Source organism: Siphateles boraxobius, unplaced genomic scaffold, assembly GCF_051911475.1.
Source record: "Siphateles boraxobius isolate OS27281-9 unplaced genomic scaffold, OSU_SipBor_1 5, whole genome shotgun sequence".
In the NCBI taxonomy this organism is placed as follows: Eukaryota; Metazoa; Chordata; class Actinopteri; order Cypriniformes; family Leuciscidae; genus Siphateles; species Siphateles boraxobius.
In genome coordinates this window covers 563,061-577,500 of record NW_027509141.1, presented here as the reverse complement: position 1 = coordinate 577,500, position 14,440 = coordinate 563,061, and the positions used below count along the sequence as shown (strand labels likewise).

Genomic DNA, 14,440 nt, shown 5'->3' with positions numbered 1-14,440 from the left:
ATGTTTTTAAAATATTTAAAAAACGTATTTTCTTGGATTTCTGGCCCGTCGAATACCTTGGGCCAAAGCGGGCCAGCTCGGGCTAGAGGCGTGGGCAAGGTAAAAGCGGAGTTTATCGGTGTTAGGGAAAGTTATGGTCTGCGGCAAAGCCGGCAAGATGCACATTTTCACTTTTTTTTTTAATATCGCACAATATAATCGCTGCTCGAAATGGAGAATCGCCTGTACTGGTCTGTCGAAGATACCAAAGCTCTTCTGAGCATTTGGGCAGAAGAAAGGGTACAACGTCAATTTGACGGCGTGTGAAGAAACGAGGACGTTATAAAATACATCGTTGCTGAATTTTCTAAGCTAAGCATTCAGCGAGCAACGCTTCAAGTTCGGGAAAAAATAAAAAAGTTGCGGGCGCAGTATTGTACAAGGCGATTAAAACGCACAATGGACAAAGCGGAGCTCAGAGAAGAAACTTTCCATGGTTCGACTTGATGGACGGTGTGCTGGGTCACCGTACCTCTGTTAGTGGCGACTCGCGAGACAAGTCGGGACACTATTGCAGCTACGGCCCGTGAGTTAATATACATGCTATCTTCCTAACTTAAAAAGTAAATAAATTCATAATACCCACTGAAATGGGTTGGGTTATATGACGTTTGATCCAGAAAAGGCGTGTTAGGGGCGGGGTTTAGGGCAGCGTTGCGGGGCTACTGGCCCGGCAGTGGAAACGCGGCTAATGGAACAATATGAAATGACATTCTGCATATGGCTTGACTGTATTCTTCCGTCAGTAATAATCTGAGATATGTTCGCCAGTGGTTGCATTGATTTAAACAGACTCTGACCCGCTGAAGATCAGCACTGCTCCATCACTCTTTTCTAGTCCTTTGAATATCTCTGTTTGTTTATATTGCTCATTTGCATAAAATGGGCTGAAGCTCTATCCTGATTGGCTGCTGAGCGAAGCTTTGACTGACAGCAGGCAAATACAATCAAATGAAGCATCTGTTCAATCGCAGCAAAGATATGGACAAAAAAGGGCATATTTTAGTTTCTTCTCTGCTATAGGATCAGAGAATCCCGGACCTGTTCACTGAATCTGGACGAAACACATCCGTTTTAATCTATCCGAGGAGAGTCTCCTTTAAACATCGCTGTTGGTTTTCAAGGTAACTATTCAAACTTAAAATCTATGTCATTAATATTAAACTATTATTAAAACTATTTTACATTGAGCTAAACATAATAAAACAAGTGATACTTGTCCTATGAAATAGACATATTCACACTTCATTCAAATATTAGTATAAATGTGTTAAAGATTTTGTCAACATATTGCGTTGCTGTGCTTTGAGTCAATTGTTTTATTTGTGATAATAACGTAATGAAACATTGTGCAACATCATTTTTGGCCACATGCAAAAACCAGAGTGAATCAGTCAATATTAATAACTGATGTGCTTTTTTATGTCAGCTTTTTGTTTTTCTGTGCAATTTTCCTTAAAAAAAAATTTGCGTAGTAAAATAAAACGTAGTTTTTCCCTTTTTTTGTCAGATAAACCTTAATCAAGTTTAGTGTTTTGTTCTTCCCTCATATTTAGTTTTTTAAAATAATCTAAAATATTTCCCTATATTTTGATGGTTGATTAAACTTGTAGAGTCATTAAAACTAAATCTCTCCTCCGGACATCACTATTTGACACTATTGTGTGTGTGTAAAATACTGGCAATAACTTCTTCAACATAAAGGAAGGTCTAATGATGGTGAATTAAAGGTTTGCTTTCTGTGTTAGTGTTGAAAGATGCAGCAAACGTTCAGAGCCGTCACACACTCTCCAGGAATACTCATCTGGAGGATCGAGGTGGGTTTCATTGGTGAATCGTTTAATACATAATCTATTGAAGAAATGTATGCATGAAGAACGTTTTCACTGCTGTTGTTTACTGATTTTGATCAAGTATAAAGACATTTTTAAATTCCCACTCAACACAGACTGCAGTGTGTTATTTGCATATATAATGTATGAGAATATAAGCCAACTATTGTATTGATGATGGGATGTACAGTATGTGAAACTTGTTTGGGAAATGTCCCGCCCCTTACCATAACCGCCAGTTTAACACACTACTAACTAACTCAACCAGGCCCCGCCCCTTTATTCTGCGTATGAATTATTATAATGAGGAATATTGTGATGTGTTCGTTCCCAGAAGAAACTCAAGATACAATGGAGGCGTTTCAGGAGTTCAGAAACACTGACACTGATATAGAGAAGAACTGGAGCTTTCTCATGATCAAACACAACATTACACACTAAACACAGATGAACACTACACACTAAACACTGATGGACACTACACACTAAACACAGATGAACACTAAACACAGATGGACACTACACACTAAACACTGATGAACACTACACACTAAACACAGATGAACACTAAACACTAAACACAGATGAACACTACACACTAAACACTGATGAACACTAAACACAGATGAACACTACACACTAAACACTGATGAACACTACACACTAAACACAGATGAACACTACACACTAAACACTGATGGACACTACACACTAAACACAGATGAACACTAAACACAGATGGACACTACACACTAAACACTGATGAACACTACACACTAAACACAGATGAACACTAAACACAGATGAACACTACACACTAAACACTGATGAACACTACACACTAAACACTGATGAACACTACACACTAAACACAGATGAACACTACACACTAAACACTGATGAACACTACACACTAAACACAGATGAACACTACACACTAAACACTGATGGACACTACACACTAAACACAGATGAACACTACACACTAAACACAGATGAACACTAAACACAGATGAACACTACACACTAAACACAGATGAACACTACACACTAAACACAGATGAACACTACACACTAAACACAGATGAACACTACACACTAAACACTACACACTAAACACAGATGAACACTACACACTAAACACAGATGAACACTACACACTAAACACTGATGAACACTACACACTAAACACAGATGAACACTAAACACAGATGAACACTACACACTAAACACTGATGAACACTACACACTAAACACAGATGAACACTAAACACAGATGAACACTACACACTAAACACTGATGAACACTACACACTAAACACAGATGAACACTACACACTAAACACTGATGGACACTACACACTAAACACAGATGAACACTAAACACAGATGGACACTACACACTAAACACTGATGAACACTACACACTAAACACAGATGAACACTAAACACAGATGAACACTACACACTAAACACTGATGAACACTACACACTAAACACTGATGAACACTACACACTAAACACTGATGAACACTACACACTAAACACAGATGAACACTACACACTAAACACTGATGAACACTACACACTAAACACAGATGAACACTACACACTAAACACTGATGGACACTACACACTAAACACAGATGAACACTACACACTAAACACAGATGAACACTAAACACAGATGAACACTACACACTAAACACTGATGAACACTACACACTAAACACAGATGAACACTACACACTAAACACAGATGAACACTACACACTAAACACTACACACTAAACACAGATGAACACTACACACTAAACACAGATGAACACTACACACTAAACACTGATGAACACTACACACTAAACACAGATGAACACTACACACTAAACACAGATGAACACTACAAACTAAACACAGATGAACACTACACACTAAACACAGATGAACACTACACGCTAAACACAGATGAACACTAGACACTAAACACAGATGAACACTACACACTAAACACAGATGAACACTACACACTAAACACAGATGAACACTACACACTAAACACAGATGAACACTACACACTAAACTCTGATGAACACTACACACTAAACACAGATGAACACTACACACTAAACACTGATGAACACTACACACTAAACACAGATGAACACTACACACTAAACACAGATGAACACTACACACTAAACACTGATGAACACTACACACTAAACGCAGATGAACACTAGACACTAAACACAGATGAACACTAGACACTAAACACAGATGAACACTAAACACAGATGAACACTACACACTAAACACTGATGAACACTACACACTAAACACAGATGAACACTACACACTAAACACAGATGAACACTACACACTAAACACAGATGAACACTACACACTAAATACTGATGAACACTAAACAGATGAACACTACACACTAAACAGATGATCACTACACAATAAACAGATGAACACTACACACTAAACACACATGAACATTACACACTAAACACAGATGAACACTACACACTAAACACTGATGAACACTACACACTAAACAGATGAACACTACACACTAAACACAGATGAACACTACACACTAAACACAGATGAACACTACACACTAAATACTGATGAACACTACACACTAAACAGATGATCACTACACACTAAACAGATGAACACTACACACTAAACACAGATGAACACTACACACTAAACACAGATGAACACTACACACTAAACACAGATGAACACTACACACTAAACACTGATGAACACTACACACTAAACGCAGATGAACACTAGACACTAAACACAGATGAACACTAGACACTAAACACAGATGAACACTAAACACAGATGAACACTACACACTAAACACTGATGAACACTACACACTAAACACAGATGAACACTACACACTAAACACAGATGAACACTACACACTAAACACAGATGAACACTACACACTAAATACTGATGAACACTAAACAGATGAACACTACACACTAAACAGATGATCACTACACAATAAACAGATGAACACTACACACTAAACACACATGAACATTACACACTAAACACAGATGAACACTACACACTAAACACTGATGAACACTACACACTAAACAGATGAACACTACACACTAAACACAGATGAACACTACACACTAAACACAGATGAACACTACACACTAAATACTGATGAACACTACACACTAAACAGATGATCACTACACACTAAACAGATGAACACTACACACTAAACACAGATGAACACTACACACTAAACACAGATGAACACTACACACTAAATACTGATGAACACTACACACTAAACAAAGATGAACACTACACACTAAACACTGATGAACACTACACGCTAAACACAGATGAACACTACACACTAAACACTGATGAACACTACACACTAAACACAGATGAACACTACACACTAAACACCGATGAACACTACACACTAAACACTGATGAACACTACACACTAAACACTGATGAACACTACACACTAAACACTGATGAACACTACACACTAAACAGATGAACACTACACACTAAACACAGATGAACACTACACACTAAACACAGATGAACACTACACACTAAATACTGATGAACACTAAACAGATGAACACTACACACTAAACAGATGATCACTACACAATAAACAGATGAACACTACACACTAAACACACATGAACATTACACACTAAACACAGATGAACACTACACACTAAACACTGATGAACACTACACACTAAACAGATGAACACTACACACTAAACACAGATGAACACTACACACTAAACACGGATGAACACTACACACTAAATACTGATGAACACTACACACTAAACAGATGATCACTACACACTAAACAGATGAACACTACACACTAAACACAGATGAACACTACACACTAAACACAGATGAACACTACACACTAAATACAGATGAACACTACACACTAAACAAAGATGAACACTACACACTAAACACTGATGAACACTACACGCTAAACACAGATGAACACTACACGCTAAACACAGATGAACACTACACACTAAACACTGATGAACACTACACACTAAACACAGATGAACACTACACACTAAACACAGATGAACACTACACACTAAACACAGATGAACACTACACACTAAACACAGATGAACACTACACACTAAACACTGATGAACACTACACACTTAACTCTGATGAAAAATACACACTAAACACTGATGAACACTACACACTAAACAGATGAACACTACACACTAAACACAGATGAACACTACACACTAAACACTGATTAACACTACACACTAAACACTGATTAACACTACACACTAAACACTGATGAACACTACACACTAAACAGATGAACACTACACACTAAACACAGATGAACACTACACACTAAACACTGATTAACACTACACACTAAACACAGATGAAGACTACACACTAAACACAGATGAAACTACACACTAAACACAGATGATCACTACACACTAAATACAGATGAACACTACACACTAAACACTGATGAACACTACACACTAAACACAGATGAACACTACACACTAAACACAGATGAACACTACACACCAAACACAGATGAACACTACACACTAAACAGATGAACACTACACACTAAACACAGATGAACACTACACACTAAACAGATGAACACTACACACTAAACACAGATGAACACTACACACTAAACACAGATGAACACTACACACTAAACACAGATGAACACTACACACTAAACACAGATGAACACTACACACTAAACAGATGAACACTACACACTAAACACAGATGAACACTACACACTAAACAGATGAACACTACACACTAAACACAGATGATCACTACACACTAAATACAGATGAACACTACACACCAAACACAGATGAACACTACACACTAAACAGATGAACACTACACACTAAACACAGATGAACACTACACACTAAACAGATGAACACTACACACTAAACACAGATGATCACTACACACTAAATACAGATGAACACTACACACTAAACACTGATGAACACTACACACTAAACACAGATGAACACTACACACTAAACACAGATGAACACTACACACCAAACACAGATGAACACTACACACTAAACAGATGAACACTACACACCAAACACAGATGAACACTACACACTAAACAGATGAACACTACACACTAAACACAGATGAACACTACACACTAAACACAGATGAACACTACACACCAAACACAGATGAACACTACACACTAAACACCGATGAACACTACACACTAAACACCGATGAACACTACACACTAAACACCGATGAACACTACACACTAAACACAGATGAACACTACACACCAAACACAGATGAACACTACACACTAAACACCGATGAACACTACACACTAAACACCGATGAACACTACACACTAAACACAGTTGTAAAAAAACAGCACAATATTTGCTCTTTAAGGGTCAATTCTTCTCTGGTAATTTAATTTTCCTCATAAGGATGGATTTGCCATTTGGAGTGTAAATACTTTATCAGGCCTCTTTCCTTACTCTTGATTTCTTCTCTGATGTTCTTATGAAATGCAGTATATAAAGCTTAATTTTTACAATATTGAATGTAAGTGAATGCCAATTTAGGGAGCAACTTTTGTATTCGTTGTATTAATCACCCCGGAAATCTTTCTTCTTAAAGAAGTTGATAAAATTCTTAAGATCAATTCTAAGGAGTTCGTAAGAATATTCCTAAGTGCAATTCTTAAAAAAAATCGTAAGAAAAAAGATAAGAACATTCTTAAGGGAACATGCCACCGTTTTTTGAAATAGGGATTATCTCTGCGTCCAAGTATCAGTGCTTCTTCTGTGCTTCCCCCAATATAGTCCCAGGTCAATCTCTGCCTAGGAGATCGCCTAGTCTTATTGCTATTTGCACTCCGTGTGAATACGCAGGCCACAAGAAGTAATTCGTTTTTTTTTATCACTTTTACTCATGACATGATATCTGGCAACAAAGGATTCCATTCATTATGCTAAGCTAAGCTAGCGGCAGCACTGCCAGACTAAGACAACGCATGCACTGAGACAAAAATGCGTTTGCCCACCGAGTGATGCCCAGAGTGTGTATGTGAAGTTTTAGCTCAAAATACCCCACAGATATTTTTATATAGCATGTTAAAAGTCACTTTTTGAGAAAGAGCAAAAACACACCGTTCAAGAGCTCGTGGCCTTTTAACTCTCACACACACACACACACACACACACACACACACACACACACACACACACACACACACACACACACACACACACACACTGAAAATTTCAAAAACTTCTAGTCATTGATTAGCATATTCTGTCATGATAGGCTAATAATATAAATCACGTTCCCGGGGGCGGGGTTTATGTAAATTTTAGGGTTAGTGCTGTCATTATTAGTGATGTCTGGCCATTTGTTTTAGTCCTTAAAAAGCTGTTTATTTAAAAGAAAATATCTCCCTTTGCTTTGAACTTTGAGCGTTGCAACTTTGGAGATTTTGTTTATGCTCAAACAGCAACTTTACACACTAACTAAAGTTAGAAAAGTGAAATCATAATCAACCACCCCTTTAAATCAAAGATTTTGGACAAAGTTTTCTAGACAATTTCACACTGCCAATTTCACTGATTTTTTTCTCTCCAGAAAATGGATCTTGTTTTGGTCCCGGAAAAGTTCCACGGCCAGTTTTATGACGGTGACTGTTATTTACTGCTGTCAGTAAGTGTGTTCTTCACGTTGTGTTAGATGTGTTTCACCACTGATTCAGGAATTCTAACTTCATGTTTTTTGTCTCTGGTTTCAGACTCGTAAAACTGGCGGATCTGCGTTCTATGACATCCACTACTGGCTGGGCTCGACGAGTTCTGTGGACGAACAGGGATCCGCTGCGGTTTACGCGGTTCAGCTCGACGAGTTCCTCGGGTCGTCTCCGGTCCAACACCGGGAGGTCCAGGCCCACGAGTCCAGCATCTTCTGCGGATACTTCAAACAGGGCATCATGTAGGAGTCTCTCTCACACACACACACACACACGCACACGCACACACACACGCACACGCACACGCACACGCACACACACACACACACACACACGCATACGCACACGCACACGCACGCGCACGCGCACGCGCACACGCACACGCACACACGTACACGTACACGTACACGTACACGTACACGTACACACACACACACACACACACACACACACACACACACACACACACACACTCCTCACACACACACACACACACCGGGAGGTCCAGGCCCACGAGTCCAGCATCTTCTGCGGATACTTCACACAGGGCATCATGTAGGAGTCTCTTACACACACACACACACACACACACACACACACACACACACACACACACACACACACACACACACACACACACACACACTCCTCACACACACACACACACACACACACTCCTCACACACACACACACACACACACACACACACACACATACACACACACACACACACACACACACACACACACACACACACACACACACACACACACACACAGTAGGTTTATACTGTACAAACTGTATATTCTATTCCCTCACACTAACCCTATCCCTAAACCTACCCATCACACACACCACACACACTAACCCTACCCCTAAACCTACCCATCACAGAAAACTTTCTGCATTTTTACATTTTCAAAAAACATCACTTAGTATGATTTATAAGCTGTTTTCCTCATGGGGACCAAAAAATGTCCAAAAAATCCCCACACGAACAAGGATTTCAGATATTGCCATCCTTACACACACACACTCCTCACACACACACACACACACACTCCTCACACACACACATTCCTCACACACACACACTCCTCACACACACACACACACACACACACACACATACACACACACACACACACACACACACACACTCCTCACACACACACACACTCCTCACACACACACATTCCTCACACACACACACACACACACACACACACACACACACACACACACACACACACACTCAAACGACACACAACTGATAATACCTAAAATACATGTGTGCGTGTATGTGTGTGTGTGTCTGTGAGGTGTGTGTGTGTGTGTGTGTGTGTGTGTGTTAGTGCATGAAGACGACAGAAACCACAGATATATGTGTGTATGTCTCAGTTATAAGTCAGGAGGAGTGTCTTCAGGGATGAGCCATGTGGAGACCAACACGTACAGCGTCCAGAGGCTCCTGCATGTGAAGGGCCGGAGGAGAGTGACGGGCACAGAGGTGAGCATCTGTACTTCTTCAGATCCTGCCGTTCCTCACAACACTTTATCCGGGATCGGGATATCTGTTCCTCTCGGCCTGTTATCAGTCTGAACATTAGCAGTCAATCCAGTGATGAACAAAACATGCACTAATGGTTCAACAGTGCAACCTTATGAACAGTTTTGTCTTTTTATTTATTTTTATCATTTTGCCTGTGTTAATGCCAAATGCATACATTTTGGCACAGGTGTGTATTTAATCTAGTTTACACTAGTAACACAACATAGTTCAGGACAAGAATGTCCAAATTAAAACCCATTAAAACTGCATTTTTCTAACCCCAAGGCCATTTAACTATAAAATGATGCAATCTTTGTTTGGAGGCTTTCATTCTGTCGGCTTCAACATTACAAATTTGACTATCGTTTCCCAGATGTGCCGTTTCCTCAGCTTTGCCCTATAAAGCAAATACTCGCTTTATTCCTGTTGTCTGCTTCTGCATATTATAGAGCCAGTTGGATAAATGATGCAGTGATAATTGTGTGTGTGTGTCTTGGAAATGATGTCAGAGTGTGGTTTGTATGTGTGTAATGATAAAATGTGTGTGTGTGTGTGTGTGTGTGTGTGTGTGTGTGTGTGTGTGTGTGTGTGTGTGTGTGTGTGTGTGTGTGTGTGTGTGTGTGTGTGTGTGTGTGTGTGTGTGTGTGTGTGAAAAACTGTAAATCCCAGACCCAGCTCTGTGTCCCAGTGAGTTTTGCTGGATCTGATGGGGAAATCTGTTCCTCAAACACTGAACGCTCATTTTCTGAGACATCATCCTCAAGTTTGGAGCACAACTTGTTTAGATCTGTGGCTTTGATTTTCTAGCAGTGTTCAAATGTTTCTTTAAATATACATTTTATATAAAATAATGTTCATAAATAATTTTCATAAACTTAAACCTATGTAACTTTTTTTTTGGTTTTACTTTTTAAACTTGTTTTACTTCAACAATAATCTGGCAACGGTTTTCTTTAAAATGAGATCAAACTAAAGTCTGTGCTCCCAAACGTCACATTTTTATGCCAGTTTTTTGACACTATGGGCCTGTGCGTAACTTTTAAATGATGCACAAGGGTTCAAATTATTCAGACTTTAATTCTCAGGCTATAAATGATGCAATATTGTGCAGGTGGAAATGAGCTGGAAGAGCTTCGACACTGGGAGCGTCTTTCTGTTGGATCTGGGAAAGACCATTATCCAGTGGAACGGCCCGGAGAGCAACACACAAGAACGTCTGAAGGTTGGCAGCTTATATATGTATATATACACTGCATATATAGAGAGAGATTATGTTTAATGCGGTTTATCATGGTCTCTCAGGGCATGATGTTGGCGAAGGACATCCGGGACCGTGAGCGGGGGGGTCGGGCAGAGATCGGGGTTATTGAAGGAGACGCCGAGGCCAGATCTGCTCTGCTGATGGAGGTTATGGTGGACATTATGGGTGAAAAGCCCCCAAAGCTGCCCAGCGGGACGCCCGATGAAATATCTGACCAGGAGCAGATGAAAAAGCTCACGCTATATCAGTAAGAGCCCTCAGATACACTGTCCTTCATCTCAGCGGCTTGGAAACATTATGTGTGACCCTGGACCACAAAACCAGTTACATGGGTAAATATTTAGAAATTGAGATTTATACATCATCTGAAAGCTGAATGAATAAGCTTTCTATTGATGTATAAAACAGAGAATAACACACTACACAATGATGAACAAGTAACAATAATATTCACAATAACTTATCGTTTACTGAATAATTAAGTAAACATCATTTCTTAAATGATCTATGTTAAGAAACCTCATTATTTAACTGGCTACTCTCTGCTGTCTCAGACGATGACATCACTTCCTGCCGGCCACCGTAACTTCTGTTGATTGCAATTCATAACCTCACCACTAGATGCCGCTAAACATCACACACTGCACCTTTAAAGTTTTTTTGCTGCATCCACTCACGAAAATAAATGTTTTATATATTTACGGTAGAAAATTTACAAAATATCTTCATGGAACATGATCTTTACTTAAAACTGGCCTTAAAGAAAAATGTATAATTTTGACCCATACAATGTATTTGTGGCTATTGCCACAAATATACCCGTGCAGCTTGTGACTGGTTTTGTGACCAGGGTCACAAATATAATGTATCACTTGATTGATTAATTAGCTCATATGTTTATTACGAGTGAATCTAACACATCTCAACTTTGAAGTGTGTCCGATGCGAACGGAGCGATGAAGATCACTCAGATCGCAACCAGTCCACTCACACAAGACTTGCTGAATCACGACGTAAGTAACCGGTTTCCACAAAAATATAACTGTTTTCAACACTGATAATAATCATAAATGTATCTTGAGCATCAAATCATCATGTTATACTGATTTCTGAAGGATCATGTGACACTGAAGACTGGAGTAATGATGCTGAAAATTCAGCTTTGATCACAGGAATAAATTACACTTTGCCATATATTCACATAGAAACATAAATTGGAATAATTTTTCACTGTTTTACTGTATTTTTATTCAAACAAATGCAGCCTTAGTGAGCAGAAGAGACTCTTTCAGAAACATTATAAAAACTTACCAACCCCAAACTTTTGACTGACAGTACTTTAAAGGAGACCTATTATGCAAAATTCACTTTTGCAAGGTGTTTGAACACAGATGTGTGTCCACAGTGTGTGTAAACACCCAGCCTATAATGGTAAAAAACCACCCAATACTTTTTATATAATCCCCATCATTATCATTATCAATCTCTCAGAACAAGCTGTTCCAGATTTCCCCCTACGTCTACGCAAAAGTAGTGAAACCACCCACGACTGGAGACGATCTGCTCTAGATCCCCTGAGTGAAGCAGTCCCACATTATAACCATAAACTAAACCACACCTGCTATATATCCATCCTAATACAGTTCACACACAAGCTCGTATACAACAGTTTATAGATTAACATGACAGTAAAGGCTAGTCGAGGAGATGAATCAACATAACTCCACAACAACTATGTATCCACTAACCATTCAGAAATGTCAATTGACCAATCAGAAAAACCCGCCCCCTTTAGTTACTGTTAGCTATGCTTAGCTATGTCCGACGAGCCACGCCGCTGTCACGCCCCAGCATGTTCTCACGCAGTGAAAAAGACATCGCGGAGCAGAGGACACTGACGACACGCCGACAGACCAGGTTACTTTTGATATGAAACAAAGTCTCAACTTTCAAATTTGGCCATTTTTTTTATGAAATTTAAACAATACATACCGTTTTGTGGCTCTTTAATGTGTCTGACAGATCGTTGTAGAGCCTCAGTTAAGGTTGCTTGTGAACCGATCATCTCTTCCTTCTAGTTAATTTATAGTATCAAATAAACATGAATGAACATAGGAAGGAATGTTATTTTAACCGCGGAAAGATGTCAGTATACACCGTTTTTCAAGTTCAAATCCTCCAACGTTAATCTACTAACTCTCCTGACTGCTTTGTCGGACAAAAATGGCGGATGGCGGTTTACGATTGGTCAGATCGCCTGTCAATCAAACTCCCTTGCAAAGGGTCAATTATACAGTCCATCAGTTGCAAACTCTTCCTGAGTCTCTCCATCTGTTTCTGACTCCGGTTCAAACATGTAAGGCTGCACTCGCTACTGGGTATTATTGACATTTTGCCTGAGAGAAATTCGGCCATTATGTTGTTCCAGTATCTGAAGCTTGTGTAAAGGCTGTGCCCCTCTTCTGAACGGGGGCGGAGCAGCATCTTATTTGCATTTAAAGGGACACACACACAAAACTGAGTGTTTTCCCTCACACCCAAAAAGGGGCAACTTTAGGCACACGAGTTTCCATTACAGATTCGTGCAAAACTTTTGCATTTTTTTCTAAATGTCAACCAAAAACTATTGCGAAATGACGGCGTTTCCATTAACACATGTTATGAGACTAAAACGTAATTTTTTCCCTCTCGCGATAAGTCCAATAAAGTCCAAAAATCACGCAACGAATGTTGGTAGGTTTACAGAGGCTATATCCCAGCCACTGCACTGGCCATTATTATTAATCGAAGGAGACGTATGTCTGTTATCCAAGCATTAATTGTAAGAAAAGACCCTTATACTTGGAGCGGCTGGTATTTCTGGGTGTTTCTCCCTCATATCTGCTTTGAGGTCTTG

At 39.4% G+C, this 14,440-nt stretch overlaps 1 protein-coding gene across 1 annotated transcript in view; it reads left to right on the top strand.

The window, feature by feature from the left end:
* The window catches only part of avil (advillin), a 42,564-nt gene that overhangs the window by 1,059 nt on the left and 27,065 nt on the right, over positions 1-14,440 (top strand). The window contains exons 2-9 of the mRNA XM_077204355.1: positions 1,063-1,163; positions 1,788-1,856; positions 8,616-8,690; positions 8,776-8,972; positions 10,133-10,241; positions 11,395-11,505; positions 11,586-11,791; positions 12,479-12,557. Of these exons, the coding sequence (XP_077060470.1) occupies positions 1,797-1,856; positions 8,616-8,690; positions 8,776-8,972; positions 10,133-10,241; positions 11,395-11,505; positions 11,586-11,791; positions 12,479-12,557 (837 nt within the window). The 5' untranslated portion in view covers positions 1,063-1,163; positions 1,788-1,796. The remainder of the gene's footprint in view (positions 1-1,062; positions 1,164-1,787; positions 1,857-8,615; positions 8,691-8,775; positions 8,973-10,132; positions 10,242-11,394; positions 11,506-11,585; positions 11,792-12,478; positions 12,558-14,440) is intronic.